This window comes from Calonectris borealis, chromosome 32 (genome assembly GCF_964195595.1).
Source record: "Calonectris borealis chromosome 32, bCalBor7.hap1.2, whole genome shotgun sequence".
Classification (NCBI taxonomy): domain Eukaryota; kingdom Metazoa; phylum Chordata; class Aves; order Procellariiformes; family Procellariidae; genus Calonectris; species Calonectris borealis.
This window is the reverse complement of record NC_134343.1, coordinates 804,347-822,783: the sequence shown is the minus strand read 5'-3', so window position 1 is coordinate 822,783 and position 18,437 is coordinate 804,347. Positions and strand designations below refer to the sequence as shown.

Below are 18,437 nucleotides of genomic sequence, written 5' to 3'. Positions count from 1 at the left end.
GAGGGGTGCGGCAGCTCTGGGCCCCCCCGGGGCTGCCTCGGCTCCAGCAGCCCCTCAGGGACATCAGCACCAGCACCTGGGGGCCTGCGGCAGCCTGGGGACCCCGCTGATGGCAGCTCGGGATCCAGGTGCCCCCGGGCCCCCCAGGCGTCACTGGCTCCAGATCCCCGGGGGCTCGGGGACCCCTTTATCTGGGGGGCCATCGGATCCAGGCCCCCGACTCTGGGACCTTGGGAACATCGGTGCCAAAACCTTGGGGTCCACCAGCTCCGGGACCCCAGGGACTACCAGCTCGGGGACCTTGGGGACATTGGCTCTGGGACCCCAGGGTCCACCAGCTCGGGGACCCCGGGGACGTCGGCCCTGGGACCTTGGGGTCCACCAGCTCGGGGACCCCGGGGACATCAGCCCTGGGACCTTGGGGTCCCCCAGCTCCCAGATTCGGGGCTCTACGTCACCTCCAGCCCCCCGGATCCCCACCTCTGCCCCACTGCTGGGTCCCCAGAGCTGTGGCTGCATCCCGGGGTCCCCCGGAGCCCCCCTGGGGTCTGTCCCCGTGTCCCCCAGCCCTGTACAGCCTGTAAATACGGCCCTGGGCCCCGGGGCTCCGGTGTCACCCCCCTCCCTGGCACATTTTTAAGTTATTCCTGCCCCGGTCTGTACCCCAACCCCCCAATAAACATAGGAAACCCGTCGGCGTCAGCACCCGTCAGCACCCAGACCCCTGGGACCCCCCCATCGCGACCTCGGGCCGTGGGCAGAGTTAAGGTGAAGTTGCCCCTTGGAGGGCAAGAGGGGTCGCAAAGGCACCCCAGGGTGGGGGGCAGCCCCCTCGCGGGGTGGGGACCCCCATGTGTGTCCCCCACCCCAGCCCGGACGCCTGGGGTCACAGTGGGGACCAGCAGCGTTTATTGAGGCCGGTCCTGGCGGGGTGCTGGGGGGGGACCCCCTATTTCTGGGCAGGGATCATGTCGTCGATGGGCTGGTTCTGCTCCAGCTTCTTCTCCATCTCCACCATCAGCTTCACCCCGTCCACCACCATCTGCACCTGCTCCACCTCCGAGAAGCCCAGGCGGTCGGCGTTGGAGATGTCGAAGACGGCGCCCACGGCCGCCGTGTCCACCCCGCCTGGGGGGATGGGGTGTCAGCACCCGCCAGGCACCCCCCAGCACCCCCCATGCACCCACCAGCCACCCCACGGCACCCATGTCCCCATGCCCACGTATGCCCTGTATCCCCCATGTCCCCGTGCCCACTTGTGCCCCAAATTCCACCCCCTCATGTCATGTCCCCCCTCATCTCTGCGCCCCGTGCCCCCTGTCCCCGTGTCCCCCTCATCCTTGTGCCAACCCATGCCCCCTGTCCCCATGTCCCCCCTGTCCCTGCACCCATCTATTCCCTGTCCCCATGTCCCCACCTATGTCCCCTGTCCCCACATCCCCCTGTCCCCCCCTGTGCCCCCCGTCTCCCCCTGTGCCCCCCTGTCCCCCCGCCCCCCCGTGCCCCCCTGTCCCCCCGCCCCCCCACCTGTGCCGCGCTTCTGGAGGCGCAGGCGCTTGAGGATCTCCTCGAACTTGGGGTGCTGGCTGAGCTTGGGCAGGCGGACGTGGACGCCCCCCCGCAGCCCCGTCCCCAGGTTGGAGGGACAGGTCAGGATGTAGCCCAGGTGCTCCGTCCACATGAAGGGGTGGCCCGCCTTCTTGAAGATCTCCTCGATCTGGGGGGGACACGTGTGGGACGGGGCCCCCCCGCCACCGTCCTGACCCCCAGCCTGGGGGCACCACTGCCACCACCCTCCCAGGACACCCCCGTGGCCCCCAGTGTGCCCTGTGCCCAAAACGTGCCCTTGTCCCTGTGTCCCCACTGTGCCCCTAATGTCCCTCGTGTCCCCCCGTGCCCCCCTGTGTCCCTCAATGTCCCCCACTGCCCCCTGACCCCAATGTCCCCATTGTGCCCGTGTCCCCGAGACCCTCCATGTCCCTTGTATCACCCCCACACCCTCCCATGTCCCCAAAGCCCCCCATGCCCCCAAGCCCCTCCATGTCCCCCATGTCCCCATGTGTCCCCAAAGCCCCCCTCGTCCCCCTCTATCCCCAATGCCCCCAAGACCCTCCATGTCCCCATGTCCCCATGTGTCCCCAAAGCCCCCCACGTCCCCCTCTATCCCCAGTGTCCCCAAGACCCTCCATGTTCCCCATGTCCCCGTGTGTCTCCAAAGCCCCCCGTGTCCCCAAGACCCTCCATGCCCCCATGTCCCCCTGTGTCCCCCAAGTCCCCTATGCCCCCAAGACCCTCCATGTCCCCCATACCCCCACGTGTCCCTAAAGCCCCCCCTGTCCCCATCAACCTCCATGTCCCCAAGACCCTCCATGCCCCCCCATCTCCCACACCCCTCCATGTCCTCCAAGGGCCCAATGCCCCCCCCATCCCACTATGTCCCCCCCGTCCCCCCCGGGCTCTGACCCACCTTCTTGAGGCCGACGCAGAAGCGCCTGAACACCTCCTTCATGTTGCCCCCCTTCTCCATGGAGATGACGCGGAGGTGGTCCTCCTCGTTCACCCACACCAGGAAGGTCTTGTTGTCATTGTGCCTGGGGGGGACACACCACAACCCCTCAGCGCTGGCCCCCAGGCGTCCAGAGACCCTCAGATTCATCACGGTGGCCCCTCCACAGCCCTCCCCAAGGTGGGACCCAGGTGTCTGGGTGGTCCCTGTACCCCCCTAGGTGGGACCCACGTGTCTGGGTGGCCCCTGCACCCCCCCCCCAGGTGGGACCTTGATGTGTGGGTGCCCCTTGCTCCCCTCCCAAGCAGGGTCCCCAACATGTGGGTGCCCCGGGTGGGACCCCGCTCCCTGGGTGCCCCTTGCACCCCTCCCAGGTGGGGTCCCCAACACATGGGTGCCCCCTAGGTGGGACCCCGCTCCCTGGGTGCCCCTTGCACCCCTCCCAGGCAGGGTCCCCAACACGTGGGTGCCCCCAGGTGGGACCCTGCTCCCTGGGTTCCCCTTGCTCCCCCGCCAGGCGGGGTCCCCAACACGTGGGTGCCCCCTAGGTGGGACCCCGCTCCCTGGGTGCCCCTTGCACCCCTCCCAGGTGGGGTCCCCAACACGTGGGTGCCCCCAGCATCCCCCCAGGTGGGACCCCGCTCCCTGGGTGCCCCTTGCACCCCTCCCAGGTGGGGTCCCCAACACGTGGGTGCCCCCAGCATCCCCCTAGGTGGGACCCCGCTCCCTGGGTGCCCCTTGCACCCCTCCCAGGCGGGGTCCCCAACACGTGGGTGCCCCCAGCATCCCCCCAGGTGGGACCCCGCCCCCTGGGTGCCCCCGGGACGCCCACCAGATGCCGCGGGCGTCGGGCCAGTCGCGGGCCATGCCCGAGGCCAGCAGCAGGGGCGAGACCGGCTTGTCGAAGAGGAAGTGGTCGTCGATGAGCTGCTGCTGCTCCTGCTCCGTCATGGCCTTCAGCGGGTAGTACCGGCCCTTGAACTCCCCCTCCAGGCTGTTCAGGGCTGCGGGAGGGGCGGGGTCAGGGCACGGCCACGCCCACACGCCCACCGGCCACGCCCACACGCCAGCAGACCACGCCCGTCGACCGCGCCCACGCCGCCTGCTACCTGCCACATAGCCACAGCCCTTCGCCACGCCCACCTGCAGGCCACGCCCACACGCTCGCGCCACGCCCACCTGCACTCCAGACCTCGGCCACGCCCCACCGCACCCAAAGATGGTACATGCCACACCCACACCCTGCAGCCACACCCAAGCCATGCCAGGCCTTGCCACGCCCTGTATCCGCAGGCCACGCTCTCTCCGCCCCAGACCACACCCTGAGACCACGCCCCCAACCTGTCCCCGCCCCCCCCAGCTGCGCAGGCAAGCCCCAACTCCTGCGGCAGGCCACACCCCTGCTGCAAGCCACGCCCCCGTGCCACGCCCCGGTAGGCCACGCCCCTCACCGTTGACAGACAGCTTCTCGATGGCGCGGCGCTCCCCCCGGCTGCAGTGGGGGGGCAGGGAGTAGCCCTTGATGCTGCGCCCCGTGCGCACCCGGCTGCTCAGCACGTACTTGGGGTCCAGGTCCTCCCCCCCCTGCCCGAGACGTCAGCGGGACCCAGGGCCCAGGGCCCGGGACCCCCCCGCACCCCCGGCTCAAGAGGGACGCAGGTCCCAGGACCCCCCCCCGCCGTGCCCCCGGCTCAAGAGGGACCCAGGGCCTCGGACCCCCCTGCACCCCCGGCTCAAGAGGGACCCGGGATCCCCCCCTGCACCCCCGGCTCAAGAGGGACGCAGGACCCGGGACCCCCCCCCCCCGCCCCGCCATGCCCCTGGCTCAAGAGGGACCCAGGGCCTGGGACCCCCCTGCACCCCCAGCTCAAGAGGGACCCGGGATCCCCCCCTGCACCCCCGGCTCAAGAGGGACCCGGGATCCCCCCCTGCACCCCCGGCTCAAGAGGGACGCAGGACCCGGGACCCCACCCCGCCATGCCCCCGGCTCAAGAGGGACCCGGGGCCTGGGACCCCCCCTGCACCCCCGGCTCAAGAGGGACCCGGGGCCCGCGACCTCCCTGCCCCGTCTCCCTCCTCCCCTGCTCAAGAGGCACCCAGGTCTCTGGGCACCCCAGGACCCCCCCACCCCAGCCGGGACCCGTGTCCCCTCGTCCCCTGGTCCCGCAGGGACCCCGCCCCACCTTGAGGTTCTCGTGGTTGAGGTCAGTGCGGTGCTTGTCGGTGGGTTTGTAGCCGCCGTGGCGGTCCTGGATCACCGGGTCGAAGAGCTCCTTGAAGACCTCGTAGGACTCCTCGTCCCCGGCCACGCAGCCCACCGTCATGATGAAGGGGTGGCCTGGGGGGGGGAGCGGGTCAGGGGACAGCTGGCACGGGGCACGGCACCGGGGCACGGCACCGGGGCACGGCACGGCACCGCACAGGGTGCTGGGGACAGGGCACCAGCTACCAGTATGGCACTGGGGAGGGGGCTCTGGCCCTGGGCATGGTGCCGGGCACCCAGTATGGCACTGGGGACAGGGCGCCGGCTCCCAGTATGGTACTGGGGAGGGAGCTCTGGCCCTGGGGGTGACCCAGCAGCCCCTGTGTCCCCCGGCACCAGCCCCGTGGGCAGGTGGGGGCCCTGCGCCGTCACCCACCGGGGTTGTCGACGCCGGTCTGGATGACGTCGTCGAGGGTGAAGCCGCTGGGGGTCTCCTTGTCGCGCAGGCGCTGGTAGAGGGCGGGGGTGAGGACCTTGGCCATGTGGTTGTTGTGCTGGGAGAGGTCGGGGAACTCCTCCTCCGCCGAGAACTTCAGCTTGTGCTTGTTGTGGGTGCTGCTGAACGGCATGGTGGGCTGCGGGGAGAGGGGGCGGGCAGCGGGTTGGCACGGCGTGGGGCATGGCATGGCACCGGCCATGGCATCGGGCATGGCACCAGGCACGGCACCAGGCATGGGGCATGGTGTGGGGCACGGTGTGGGGCATGGCATGGGGCACGGCATGGCACCAGCCATGGCACTGAGCATGGCGTAGGGCACAGGGCATGGCACGGGACATGGAGTATGGCACGGCATGGCACCGGGCATGGCGTGGGGCACGGGGCATGGCACGGGGCATGGCACGGGACATGGGGTATGGCACGGCATGGCACCGGGCATGGCGTGGGGCACAGGGCATGGCACGGGGCATGGCATGGGACATGGGGTATGGCGCGGCATGGCACCGGGCATGGCGTGGGGCACGGGGCATGGCACGGGGCATGGCACGGGACATGGGGTATGGCACGGCATGGCACCGGGCATGGCGTGGGGCACGGGGCAAGGCACGGGGCATGGCACGGGACATGGGGTATGGCACGGCATGGCACCGGGCATGGGGCACAGTATGGGGCACGGCACGGGCCGTGGGGCACGGCAAGGCCACCAGGTCGGGCTGGGCACCGGGCGCGGGGTACGCCGTGGCATGGGGCACGGCCCAGGGGACACGGCCCTGCCAGGCCTTGAGGACAGGGGGGACACGGAGGATGGGGGGGCACTAGGACCCGGGGGGTCTCGACCGAGTCGGCCCCTGGGGGGCGTCTTCCCGGGGGCGTGGCTATAGCGGGCGTATCCCGGGGGCGTGGCCGCAGTGGGTGTGGCGGGGCCGGGCCGGGACCGGGGCTATTTATAGCCCGGAGGGACCCGAGGATCGGACCGGGGGGGCGGGGTCCGCGCCCGACCCGCTCCGGGGCCCGAGGGGTCCGGCCTGGGCGCGCTGGTCCCGGTCCCGGTCCCGGTCCCGGTCCCGGTCCCGGTCCCGGTCCCGGTCCCGGTCCCGGTCCCGGTCCCGGTGGGTGCCGGCTCGGGTGGTACCGGAGGGTCCGGTCCCAGCTTGGCCCCGGTGTCACCGGGAGGGTCCTGTCCCCCTGCGGGCGGTCCCGGCGGGGTCCATCCCGGCGGGATCGGACCCGGGTGGGGGTCCCGGTGGGTCCCCGGTGGGGGTCCCGGTGCGGCCCCGGCGGGGTCTGTCCCCGGCGGGGTTCATCCCGGTGGGGGTCCCGGCAGGGCCGGGGTTACCTTGAGCGGCGCGGGCGGAGCGGAGCGGGTCGGGTCGGGCCGGTACCGGCGGAGCAGGCGGCGGGGAGCGGGGCCGACACCGGCTTTTATCCCCCCCACGGCCCCGCCCGGCTCCGGGGGCACCGGGGGGGCTCCGAACCGGGCGGGGGCCGGGCCCTGCCGGAGCCGCCCCCGGGGACGGGGAGACCCTCCGGCCCCCCCGGAGCTGCCCCCTGGGTGTCGGGTGTCGGGTGGGCGCCCGGCCCGGCACCTGCCGCAGCCGCGGAGAGAAAGAGGGGTGCGCCGGGCTGCCGGCACCCCCGCTCCAGCGGCACCCCCTTACCCCCTGCACCCGGCCTCCCCAGTTTGCATCGCACAGGGTGCCCAGCGCCCCTTGCACCCCCTTGCACCCCCGCACTGCGCTGCACCCCCTCCCAGGCCTCCCCCCCATCGCACGCTGCATGTTGCACTGCGCGTGCCACGCTGCATGCGGTGTTGCATGCTGCACGTGGCGTGTTGCATGTTGCACGCTGCACACGCATGTTACACGCTGCATGCAGCACCCCGCACCCTGCACCCAGCCTTGGGGCCCACCCAGCGCCCCACGGGCTGCAGCGGGTGCTGGTGGGTGGGTGCTGCGGGCGCGCGGCCTTGGCCGACCTTGACCCGCCGCGGCTCCAGTTATCCTCCCGCTGGTTGCCCGGCCAGGGCCTGGCTGCAACTGGGAGCACTGGGAGCAACTGGGGGGCAGAGCCAGGCAGGGGCACCGCAGAGGGGTGGGGGACGGGAGCAGTGGGGGACCCCCATCCCACCCAGCACCCACCACCCCCAAATCACTGCCGGGATCTGGCCGGGGGGTGCTGGGGTGAGGGCACCCAGTGGGTGCCCCCACCCTGTGCCCCCATTCCCACTCCGAGGTGGCCTGGCTGTCCCCAGCCCCCTCCCGGCGTGGGGGTCAGGGTGGGGGGCACCCAGGGGTGGGTGACCCCGGGCGGATCCGCTGGATCAGGGCAATTCAAGCCGGGCCCCCCCCATCCCGACACCCGGTATTTTTAGGCCGGATCCGGTTACCCAGCCGGATCCAGTGTCGGCGCTGGGGGACCCCGACGGGGGACACGGGACGGGCGGCAGAGACGTTGGGGTGGCACCCATGGGTGGGGCGGGGGCTGCCACCGGAGCCCTTCACCCTCCCAAATATCACCAGCACCTGTGGGGAAACTGAGGCACAGAGCAGGGGGGCTCCCCTGTGGTTCCAGGGCACCTTGAGCCCCCCCAGGGTGCTGGGGGGGGGACGCCGGTGGAGGGCCCCACTGCACCCCAACATCAGCACCCTGGGGGGCACGGAGGGGCGTGGGCCCCCCCCTATAGCTCTGGGGATGCCCCACACCCATGGGGTGCTCCATGGACCCAGGGGGGGCCCATACCTTTGGGGTGCCCTAGAGTCGGGGGGGGCCATGGTGTGTGGGTGGGGTGCGGGGGGCCGTGGGTCACCCCGGGGATGGGGTGACCCCAAATACGTGGGCAATGAGGGGGTGAGCTTGGCCATGGGGTGTTCCCCAGCTCTGGGGACGGGTCGGGGGGGTCCCCCGGTGGGGGGGTCCCCAAGACATGGGGGCCCCATTACTGGGGACCTGGGGGGGGCCGTGTCACTGATCCTGGCCCCCTTCCTCACCCCGGTGACCGTGGCCCCCCCCAGGGAGGGCAAGTTGGGGGTCCTCAGGGCAGGGTAATGTGGGGGTCCCCAGGCGCAGCAGCAGCGAATCAGGGGGTGCAGCAATGCAGGGGCGGCCAAGCCGGGGGTGGGGTCCTGCTTTATTGGGGGAGGCGTACAAAAAAAAGGTGAATTGAGGGGTCCCTGCACGGCTGGGGGTCGGGGGGCAGCGCCCGGCGGGGCCCCGCAGGGTGCTGGGTGCTGGGGGATCCAGGTCCTGGTCGAGGGCGTTGGGGGGATCCAGGTCCTGGTCGAGGGCGTTGGGGGATCCAGGTCCTGGTCGAGCTGGGGGGATCCAGGTCCTGACCGAGGGCGTTGGGGGATCCAGGTCCTGGTCGAGTTGGGGGGATCCAGGTCCTGATCGAGGGCGTTGGGGGGATCCAGGTCCCGCTCCGAGGGTCTTGGGGGGACCCCGGTCGTGCTCTGAGCGTGTTTTGGGGGGTCTGGATCCTGGTCCCAGCATGTTCGGGGGATCCGGATCCTGCTCCAAGTGAGTTGGGGGGATCCAGGTCTTGCTCGAGCAGGTAGGGCGGGGATCGGGTCCTGCTCCGAGCACGGGAAGGGGATCTGGTTCCCACCCCGAGCACCTCGGGGGGGCTCCAGTTCCTGCCCTGAGAATGTGGGGGGGCTCCAGGTCCCACCCTGAGCACGTGGGGGGGATCTGGATCCCGCCTGGAGCACAGGGAGGGATCCGGGTCCCGCTCCGAGCGTGTCGGGGGGCTCGGGGTCCCACCCCAAGCACACGGAGGGGGTCACCCTGCACCCCCCCGGCGGCTCAGACCTGCTGAGCGATCTGCTCGATCCGCTGGAGAACCTCCTCCGACTGCAGCTGCTCCAGCGTCAGCAGGGAGAGCCCCAGCTGGTCCTCCTGCGCCGGGAGGGGGTCAGCCGGGGGGCCCCCGCCCCGGGGGGGGTCCCGGGGGGGGGTCCGTTACCTGGTGGAAGGGCTGAGCCATCTGGCGCAGGAAGAACTTGGCCACCTGCACCGCCTCGTCCACCGTCAGGTTGAGGTTGGCGTCGGTGATGTGCTCCTGGATCCACCGCGGCAGCTTCCCCCGCTTGTCCGCCCGGGCGAAGCGCTGCGGGGGAGGCGGGGGCGTGGAAGACCCCCCCCAAAACCCGTCCCGTGTCCCGCCCCGTCCCGGCACCCACCTTATCGGCGAAGACCATGAGGCCGTAGTCGGTTTTGCCGCGCAGGGCGCGGCCGACGCACTGGGCGGCGTGGCGCATGGCGTCGAAGGTGAGGAAATCGTTCTCCCGGATCTGGAACTGGTCCCGGAGGTATTCCAGCCGGGCCTGGGCGGGGCGGACACGCTGGGTGCCCCACGGGTGTCCTGGCCGTGGGGTGCCCCGCGGGTCCCCAGGGAGCTCCAGGGCAGCCCTGGGGCGTCACGCTGTAGCCGTGGGGTGCCACGACGTGGCCCCAGGGTGCCCCGCTGTGCCCCGTGGGTGCCCCACTGTGTCCCCAGGGTGCCCACTGTGTCCCGTGGATGCCCACTGTGTCCCCAGGGTGCCCCGCTGTGCCCCATGGGTGCCCCACTGTGTCCCCAGGGTGCTCACTGTGTCCCCAGGGTGCCCCGCTGTGTCCCCAGGGTGCCCCGCTGTGCCCCATGGGTGCCCCACTGTGTCCCCAGGGTGCTCACTGTGTCCCCAGGGTGCCCACTGTGTCCCCAGAGTGCCCTGCTGTGCCCCGTGGGTGCCCCATTTTAGCCCTGGGGCACCTCACCGTGTCCCCAAAGTGCCCGTGGTGTCCGCGGGGTGCCCGGCTGTCCCCACGGGTCCCCTGGGGTCCCCGCTCACCTTCAGGATGCGGCTCTGGGTGTAGACGTAGGGCACCCCGAACATGACGACGGCTCTGCCGTAGTGGTGCACTGGGGGGGGGGCGAAACGGGGGGTGCTCAGGGTGCTTCGGCACCCACCACCGCGTCCCCCGGCCACCGCGTCCCCGAACCGGGCTGGCCCTCACCGAAATCGATGCCCTCCGACACTTTGCCGCGGGCCACGGAGAGCAGGATGGCACCCCGGCCGTTCTCGCAGGCCTGCGAACAGCCGCCACGTCACCGGGAGGGGTGGCACGGGTGACGGTGACACCCCGGGGCGCTGCCACCCACCTCCTGGTACTTCTCCAGGGCCATGCTGGTCTCGGCCCCGTCCTGCGTCTCGATGAAGATGAGCTTGTTCCGCTGGATGTTCTCCAGGATGCCCTGCCGTGGCGGGGGGCGGGGGTCAGGGGACCCCAGGGACACCGCGGGGACATGGCGGGGGCCGGGGACGCGCTGGGGGACAGCGGGGACGTACCTGCTCGTACCAGGAGGCCACGATGTTCTCCATGTACTGGTAGCTGGTGAAGAAGGCGACGATGCCGTCGGGGACCACGGCCGACAGCTCCAGCAGCAGGTTCCCGTAGTTGCGGATGACGGCTGGGGTGGGGGGGGGGTCACCGTGGGGCGCCCCCGGCCCCTCCCAGTCCCCTCCGGACCCCGAACGTCCCTGTCACCCCTGGCCCCACATCCCCCCGGCCCCATTTCTGTCCTGCCCTGGGTTCCCCTACCCCAGTCCTGGCCCCAAGCCTGGTCCCTCCAGCCCCGTCACTGTCCCTGTGCCCCCCCCATCCCCGTCACCCCATCCCCGTCCCTGTCCCTGTCCCTGCCCCCCCCAGCCCCATAACCCCCCGTCCCTGTCCCCCCCCCAGCCCCATAACCCATCGCTGTCCCCCCCCAGCCCCATAACCCCCCGTCCCTGTCCTCCCCCAGCCCCATAACCCCCGTCCCCCCCAGCCCCATAACCCCCCGTCCCTGTCCCCCCCCCAGCCCCATAACCCATCGCTGTCCCCCCCCAGCCCCATAACCCCGTCCCTGTCCCCCCCAGCCCCATAACCCCCCGTCCCTGTCCCCCCCCAGCCCCATAACCCCCCGTCCCCGTCCCCCCCAGCCCCATAACCCCCCGTCCCTGTCCCCCCCCCAGCCCCATAACCCATCGCTGTCCCCCCCAGCCCCATAACCCCATCCCTGTCCCCCCCAGCCCCATAACCCCCCGTCCCTGTCCCTCCCCCAGCCCCATAACCCCCCGTCCCTGTTCCCCCCAGCCCCATAACCCATCGCTGTCCCCCCCCAGCCCCATAACCCCGTCCCTGTCCCCCCCAGCCCCATAACCCCCCGTCCCTGTCCCCCCCCAGCCCCATAACCCCATCGCTGTCCCCCCCAGCCCCATAACCCCCCGTCCCTGTCCCCCCCCAGCCCCATAACCCCATCGCTGTCCCCCCCAGCCCCATAACCCCCCGTCCCTGTCCCCCCCCAGCCCCATAACCCCGTCGCTGTCCCCCCCAGCCCCATAACCCATCCCTGTCCCCCCCCAGCCCCATAACCCCGTCGCTGTCCCCCCCAGCCCCATAACCCCATCCCTGTCCCCCCCAGCCCCATAACCCCCCGTCCCTGTCCCCCCCCAGCCCCATAACCCCGTCGCTGTCCCCCCCAGCCCCATAACCCATCCCTGTCCCCCCCCAGCCCCATAACCCCGTCGCTGTCCCCCCCAGCCCCATAACCCCATCCCTGTCCCCCCCAGCCCCATAACCCCCCGTCCCTGTCCCCCCCAGCCCCATAACCCCCCATCCCTGTCCCCCCCCAGCCCCATAACCCCATCCCTGTCCCCCCCAGCCCCATAACCCCCCGTCCCTGTCCCCCCCAGCCCCATAACCCCATCCCTGTCCCCCCCAGCCCCATAACCCCCCGTCCCTGTCCCCCCCCAGCCCCATAACCCCATCCCTGTCCCCCCCAGCCCCATAACCCCCCGTCCCTGTCCCCCCCCAGCCCCATAACCCCGTCCCTGTCCCCCCCCAGCCCCATAACCCCATCCCTGTCCCCCCCAGCCCCATAACCCCCCGTCCCCTCCGTCCCCGTCCCCCACCGATGTCCTCGCGTGTCTCAAACTTGGAGCTGATGGCCACCTGGTCATTGCCACGGCCCACGATCTGCGAGGGAGGGGGACGCCAGTGACACAGGGGTCCCCGACCCCCCCAGGTCCCCCCGGGGCTCCCCACTCACCATGGGGCACAGACAGGTCCGGGCCAGCGTCATGGTGAAGGTCGCCATGGTGACGGGGCGGAAATCCAGGATTTTGGGGTAAATGTCCAGCGGGGAGAGAGTCTGGGGGGGACAGAGGGGATGCGGGGACGGGGTCACCCTGACGGGCCCTGGAGGGGACGGGGGGGGACACTGGGGGACATGGGGGACAACACTGGGGGACATGGGGGACACGGGGGACACACGGGGACATGGTGGGGGGACATGGGGGACACGGGGGACACACGGGGACATGGTGGGGGGACATGGGGGACACGGGGGACACACAAGGGACACAGGGGACGCGGGGGGGACACGGGGACTCACCCCTGACGTGATGATGACGGACTGGAAGCGCTCGAAGACGGGTTTGATGGCGATGGAGGCGTCCATGCAGCTGGGGGGGGGGACACACACCTGGGGTGACAGTGCCACTGCCCCCCGCGTCCCTGTCCCCCCCCAGCGTCCCTGTCCCCCCGACACCCTCCGTGTCCCCCCCGACACCCCCGTGTCCCCCGTGCCCACACCTGAAGTGCAGGATGGGGTTGGCGATGGTGGGGGTCCTGTCGTCGAAGGGCTCGATGATGATGGTGAAACCTGGGTTTGGGAGGGGTTTGGGGGGGCAACCCTCAGTGCCAGCCGGGGGGGGGGGGCACCCAGCACCCCCCAAGCAGGACACAGGGTGCCCCCCCACCCAAGGGTGCTCATCCACCCCCGCAAGGGGGCTTACGGGCCGTCCCTCCACCCATGGGTGCCAATCCCCCACACTGGGGGGGGGCTTCACAGACCACCTGCCCCCCCCGCCCCAAGGGGGTGCCCGGGGACGGCCCCCCCACCCCGGGGGGACCCCGGCCCACCCTTGGCGTAGGTGCTGACGAGGGTGGCGAAGTTGGCGACGAGGGTGATGGCGGAGAAGTCGGCCAGGTCCACGATCTCCAGCGTCCGCAGCAGCGAGCGCAGCCGCTCCGCGCAGAACCTGGGGGGGGCACGTCATTTGGGGGGGAGCACATCATTTGGGGGGGGGACACACGTCATTGGGGGGGGGGCACGTCATTTGGGGCGGGGCACGTCATTTGGGGGGGGGACACACGTCATTTGGGGGGGCATGTCATTTGGGGGGGGGACACGCGTCATTTGAGGGGGGACACATCATTTGGGGAGGGGGACACGTCATTTGGGGGGGGGGGCACATCATTTGGGGTGGGGGACATATCACCCTGGGCGGGGGGACATGTCATCCCAGGGGTGTCGTGTCACCCCGAGGAGGGGAAACGGCACCTTTGGGGGGGACGTGGTCACCCCAGGGAGGGGAGACACCACCCTGGGGGGGGGGGGGTCACAGGACCCTGGAGAGGGGACGCAGGACTTGGGGGGGACACAGCACCCTGGGGGCTCACAGGACCTTACCGGGGGGACACAGGACCCTGGGGAGGGGATACAGGACCCTGGGGGGGGTGACAGGCCACTCTGGGGGGGGGGACAAACCCCTGGGGAGGGGACACAGCACTCTGGAGGGGACACAGGCCACTCTGGGGGGGGGACAAGCCCCTGGGGAGGGGACACAGCACCCTGGGGGGGACACAGGCCACTCTGGGGGGGACACAGGCCCCTGGGGGACACACAGCACCCTGGGGGGGGGGAAGCAACCCCCTGGGGGTGTCAGGGGCCTCGTCCCCGTGGGGGCGGGTCCCTTGGCGGGGGGAGGACCCCCCCGACTCACCGCAGGGGCTTGCGCTCGATGCAGACCTTCTCGTAGAGGTCCTTGAGGAAGGCGGGGGGGCTCTCCTGCACCACCCGCGGCCCCCGCACCCGCGCCCGCAGGTAAGCCACGAACCGCTTCAGGAACCCCACGAAGTGCTCGGCCGTCCGGATGCTGCCGGGAACCGCCTCTGGGGGGGGCGCCGGGGGGGCTCAGATGGGGACCCCCCGGCACCCCCCCCGCCCAGGGAGGGGCTCGGGGACCCCCAGGGCGCCTGGAGGGGTACCAGAGCCTGGTGTGGGGCTGGGGGCACCCCAAAGGAACCCCAAGGGCTAGGGGGGGGTCCCCACAGCCAGGAGGGTCTCGGGGACCCCCAGGGACCCCCATGCTTGGCTGGAGCAGAGATCAGGGAGCGTCGGAGGCTGGTGTGGGGTCGGGGGCACCTCAAAGGGCTTGGGGGGGGTCCCCACCCCAAAAGGGCACTCAGAGACCCCCATGGTCATCCAGCCCAGAAATGAGGGGGGGCTGGGGGCACCCCAAAGGGCTTGGGAGGCACCCCAAAGGGCTCGGGGGGCACCCCAAAGGGCTCAGGGGGGGTCCCCACCCCAAAAGGGCGCTCAGAGACCCCATGCTCATCCAGCACAGGAATGAGGGGGGGCTGGGGGCACCCCAAAGGGCTCTGGGGGCACCCCAAAGGGCTCAGGGGGGGTCCCCACCCCAAAAGGGCGCTCAGAGACCCCATGCTCATCCAGCACAGGAATGAGGGGGGGCTGGGGGCACCCCAAAGGGCTCGGGGGGCACCCCAAAGGGCTCAGGGGGGGTCCCCACCCCAAAAGGGCGCTCAGAGACCCCCATGCTCATCCAGCACAGAAATGAGGGGGGGCTGGGGGCACTCCAAAGGGCTCAAGGGGGGTCACCCAAAGGGCTCGGGGGGGGTCCCCACCCCAAAAGGGCGCTCAGAGACCCCATGCTCATCCAGCACAGGAATGAGGGGGGGCTGGGGGCACCCCAAAGGGTTTGGGGGGGCCAAGCCAAAGGGCTTAGGTGGGCACCCCAAAGAGCTCCAGAGGGTCCCGGCCCCGAAAGGGGGCTCAGAAACTGCTGTGCTCATCCAGCATGGAAACGAGGGGGGGGCCGGGGGGCACCCCAAAAGAGGGGCGGCCCCCCACGCACCCTGCAGGATCTCGTCGGGCAGGACGGGGTTGGCGAGGTAGAGGTCGGTCTCCCGCGCCGCGCCGGCCTCCCGCAGCCCCTCCACCAGGCGCCGGTACTCCTCCGCCAGCCGCCGCGCGTCCGTCTCCTTGATCCTGCGGGGGGGGCGGGTGAGGGGGGGGGACAAGGATGGGGGGGATGTGAAGGGGGCGGGGGGGGGCGCGCTCACTTTTGGATGGTGGCCTGGAGCGTGGCCACGTTGGCCTGGCAGCGGTCCAGGGTCCGGCGCGTGATGTTCACCCCCATGGAGTCGATGCAAACGTTGTCTGCGGGGACAGCAGGGACACGGTGTCCCCTCCGAGTGACCCGGGGCGGGGGGGGACAGCGGGTGACACCCCAAAAAAAAAGGGGGTTCAAAGCGGGAGGGGGGGGCGCTGACCGATGTTGTGAGCTTCGTCGAAGACCACGACCGACTTCTTGGCCAACTCTTTGGAGACCAGGTCGGCGATTTTGGGGTCCAGCAGGTAGTGGTAGCTGTAGACGACGATGTTGGCGTGGAGGATCTGGGAGGGGGACGTTTAGGGACATTTAGGGACTTTTAGGGGACAGACGAGCCCCCCCGCAGCCGACCCCGGCCCCCCCGTACCGAGTAGCGGGCGAGGAAATAGGGGCACCAGCCCTTCTGGCGGCCGTGGGCCTTCAGGTCGTCCAGGTTGTAGATGCCGTAGGGGATGGGCACCTCGCGCCCGTGGGTGTCAAACTCCTGGGGGGAGACCCCCGGGGGGCGGGCAGGGGATTGGGGAAGGGGGGGATATGGGTGCGGGGCGGAGGTAGGTGGTGGCTGGGGGGCACCCCAGGGTGCTGGGGGGCTGGATGGAGAATGGGGGGGACTGCAGGGTGCTGGGGGGGTGGATGGAGAATGGGGGGGACCGCAGGGTGCTGGGGGGTGGATGAGGAATAGGGGGGACCCCAGGGTGCTGGGGGGTGGATGGGGAATGGGGGACACCCAAGGGTGCTGGACAGGGAATGGGGGGACCCCAGGGTGCTGGAGACCCAGTTAGGGAATGGGGGGCACCCAAGGGTGCTGGAGAGCCGGATGGGGAATGGGGGGACCCCAGGGTGCTGGACAGGGAATGGGAGGACCCCAGGGTGCTGGAGACCCAGTTAGGGAATGGGGGGCACCCAAGGGTGCTGGAGAGCCGGATGGGGAATGGGGAGACCCCAGGGTGCTGGGCAGGGAATGGGGGGACCCCCGGGTGCTGGGGAGCTGGGTGGGAAATTGGGGGACCCCAGGGTGCTAGACAGGCAATGGGGGGACCCCAGGGTGCTGGGCAGGGAATGGGGGGACCCCAGGGTGCTGGGGAGCTGGGCAGGGAATGGGGGGACCCCAGGGTGCTGGGGGGCCGGACGGGGCGTGGAGGCACCCCAGGGTGCCAGGAGCTGTTGGGGCCACCACAGGGCACCCAGGGGCTGGCAGGAGACAGGGGGGCACCCGGGGGTCCCCAGGTGCCATCAGGGAGCAAGGGAAGGTGGGACACCCTTGGGGGCCTGTCAGGCCTGTCACACCCAGGGGATCGGGTGGATCCCTCACCTCGAAGAAGCGGCAGGCGGGCAGGGATCCGTCGCGCTGGTGCTGCGCCCGCACGTAGGAGGCCGTCAGGCTCAGGCACCGGCTGTCCACCTCCTTCCCGAAGCGCAGCGAGGACACCTGCGTCCCCGCGGGCACCCCGCTGTCACCGTGTCCCCCCGGGATCACCGCCCCCAGTGGATCCCACCCGGTCCCCTGCCCACCTCGGGGTGGATGCAGAGGTTCTTCCTGGAGCTCAGCGCCAGCCCCAGGAACGGCACCTTCTCCCCCAGCTCCTTCTCGTAGAAATCCATCAGCTTCCGCAGCTCCTCGATCACCTGCGGCGGCGACACTCAGACAGATCCCTCGGGATTGCCTCCGGGATCTGCTCCCCCCACCTCTCCCCCAGCTCCTCAGCCCACCTTCTCGATCTCTGGCACCGTGCGGGAGCAGTAGATGAGTTTGGTGACGTCCAGTGGCCGGGCCTGGGGAGAGAGGGGATGCTGGGATCTGCGGGGCTGGGATCAGCCAGGATCCGCTGGGATCGGGCACCGGGACTCACCCGCTGGTAGGCGACGATGAGCGACAGCAGCGACACCGTCTTCCCGGTGCCCGAGGGCATCTCCAGCACACCGTGGCCCTGCCGAGAGCAGCCGCGTCACCCCGGCGGGGACGTCCCCAGGGGTGGGTGGATCCCAGCCCGCCGGGGACCGCCAGATCCCGCCGTACCTTGGCGTCCAAGGTCCTCTTGAGCTCCAGCATGTAGGAGAACTGCTCGGGGTAGATGTAGTCGTAGGGGAAGTAGACCAGGAGGCCATCGATGTTCAGCCTGCGGAAGGGCCAGGGAAAGGAGGATTCCCCCAAGGGATCCCGCCAGATCCCACCCCAGCGGGGAGCTCGGCACCTGGCTGATCCTCTTCGCCCTGGGATCGGGGTGCCCCAGCCCACCCGTGCTGTCCCCCCTCTTGGCAGGTCTGTGATGGCAGCCGGGATCTGGTGGCCGACAGGCAGCGGGATCCGGTGGGGGGTCACGGTACTGAGGTGGCCCCGGGGGGCCCCTGCCGGTCTCGGCTCTCCATCCCTGCCCTGGCAGGGATCCGCTCCGCAGCCAAGACTGCCAGGGATCGCCGGGGATCGTGGCCCTCCCGTTGGGCCGGTACCCCCAGGATCCATCGGGATCACGGTCCTGCGGTGGGCCCGGCACCCCCGGGATCCATCGGGATCACGGTCCTGCCGTGGGCCCGGCACCCCCCGGGGTCCATCGGGATCACGGTCCTGCCGTGGGCCCAGCACCCCCGGGATCCATCGGGATCACGGTCCTGCGGTGGGCCCAGCACCCCCGGGATCCATCGGGATCACGGTCCTGCCGTGGGCCCGGCACCCCCGGGGTCCATCGGGATCCCGGTCCTGCCGTGGGCCCGGCACCCCCGGGGTCCATCGGGATCCCGGTCCTGCCGTGGGCCCGGCACCCCCCGGGGTCCCCCGCGATCCCGGCCCTCCCGTGGCCGCCCCCTCCCCGCGATCCCGGCCCCCGGGATCCCCCTGGGAGCCCCCCGCCCCTCTCCGCTCACTTCATGGCTCCCGCCGCTTCCACACGCCGCCGCCTGGGACGCGGCCCCGCCCCTCCCGTCTCCCCCTCGGTCCGCCCCGCCCTCCCATTGGCCGACGCGCTCCCACCGCCCCGCCTCTCCCTTCCGATTGGCCAGGCGCGCTGCCCATCACGGCGG

The 18,437-nt window shown here is 71.2% G+C and overlaps 2 protein-coding genes across 3 annotated transcripts; both read right to left on the bottom strand.

Annotated features, from left to right (window-relative positions):
- Positions 1-892: 892 nt before the first annotated feature.
- On the bottom strand, positions 893-6,600 carry CKM (creatine kinase, M-type). Its single transcript, XM_075134510.1, has 8 exons — positions 6,545-6,600; positions 5,146-5,344; positions 4,690-4,844; positions 3,958-4,090; positions 3,339-3,510; positions 2,468-2,591; positions 1,528-1,717; positions 893-1,128 (listed from the first exon to the last, which is right to left on the bottom strand). Exons 2-8 carry the CDS (start codon positions 5,336-5,338, stop codon positions 950-952), a joined length of 1,146 nt encoding a protein of 381 aa, XP_074990611.1. The 5' UTR covers positions 5,339-5,344; positions 6,545-6,600; the 3' UTR covers positions 893-949.
- A 1,716-nt stretch (positions 6,601-8,316) lies between these two features.
- ERCC2 (ERCC excision repair 2, TFIIH core complex helicase subunit) lies at positions 8,317-18,333 on the bottom strand. Of its 2 annotated transcripts, XM_075134458.1 has the most exons (23): positions 18,282-18,333; positions 17,440-17,539; positions 17,273-17,350; positions 17,133-17,195; positions 16,935-17,048; positions 16,735-16,851; positions 15,790-15,906; positions 15,583-15,706; positions 15,373-15,469; positions 15,165-15,298; positions 14,013-14,181; positions 13,150-13,268; positions 12,820-12,889; positions 12,620-12,689; positions 12,275-12,376; positions 12,138-12,201; positions 10,533-10,654; positions 10,346-10,438; positions 10,201-10,273; positions 10,035-10,105; positions 9,387-9,530; positions 9,170-9,313; positions 8,317-9,102 (listed from the first exon to the last, which is right to left on the bottom strand). In XM_075134458.1, exons 1-23 carry the CDS (start codon positions 18,284-18,286, stop codon positions 9,010-9,012), a joined length of 2,283 nt encoding a protein of 760 aa, XP_074990559.1. In that variant the 5' UTR covers positions 18,287-18,333; the 3' UTR covers positions 8,317-9,009. The 2 variants fall into 2 exon arrangements, with proteins under 2 accessions (XP_074990559.1, XP_074990560.1); XM_075134459.1 differs by lacking the exons at positions 8,317-9,102; positions 9,170-9,313; positions 10,201-10,273; positions 10,346-10,438 and having other exon boundaries at positions 9,393-9,530; positions 18,282-18,328.
- Positions 18,334-18,437: the final 104 nt, after the last annotated feature.

Excerpts from the sequence above, each read along its gene's own strand:
- ERCC2 (XM_075134458.1), bottom strand. Across the intron at positions 12,690-12,819 it reads AACCCCATCCTGCACTTCAG|CTGCATGGACGCCTCCATCG; the intron begins GTGTGGGCACGG and ends CCCCCCCCCCAG. Across the intron at positions 12,377-12,619 it reads CCGTCATCATCACGTCAGGG|ACTCTCTCCCCGCTGGACAT; the intron begins GTGAGTCCCCGT and ends TGTCCCCCCCAG.
- CKM (XM_075134510.1), bottom strand. The coding sequence starts at position 5,338 with ATGCCGTTCAGCAGCACCCACAACAAGCACAAGCTGAAGTTCTCGGCG. Across the intron at positions 3,511-3,957 it reads CGAGAAGCTGTCTGTCAACG|CCCTGAACAGCCTGGAGGGG; the intron begins GTGAGGGGCGTG and ends CCCCTCCCGCAG. Across the intron at positions 1,718-2,467 it reads TCTGCGTCGGCCTCAAGAAG|ATCGAGGAGATCTTCAAGAA; the intron begins GTGGGTCAGAGC and ends TGTCCCCCCCAG.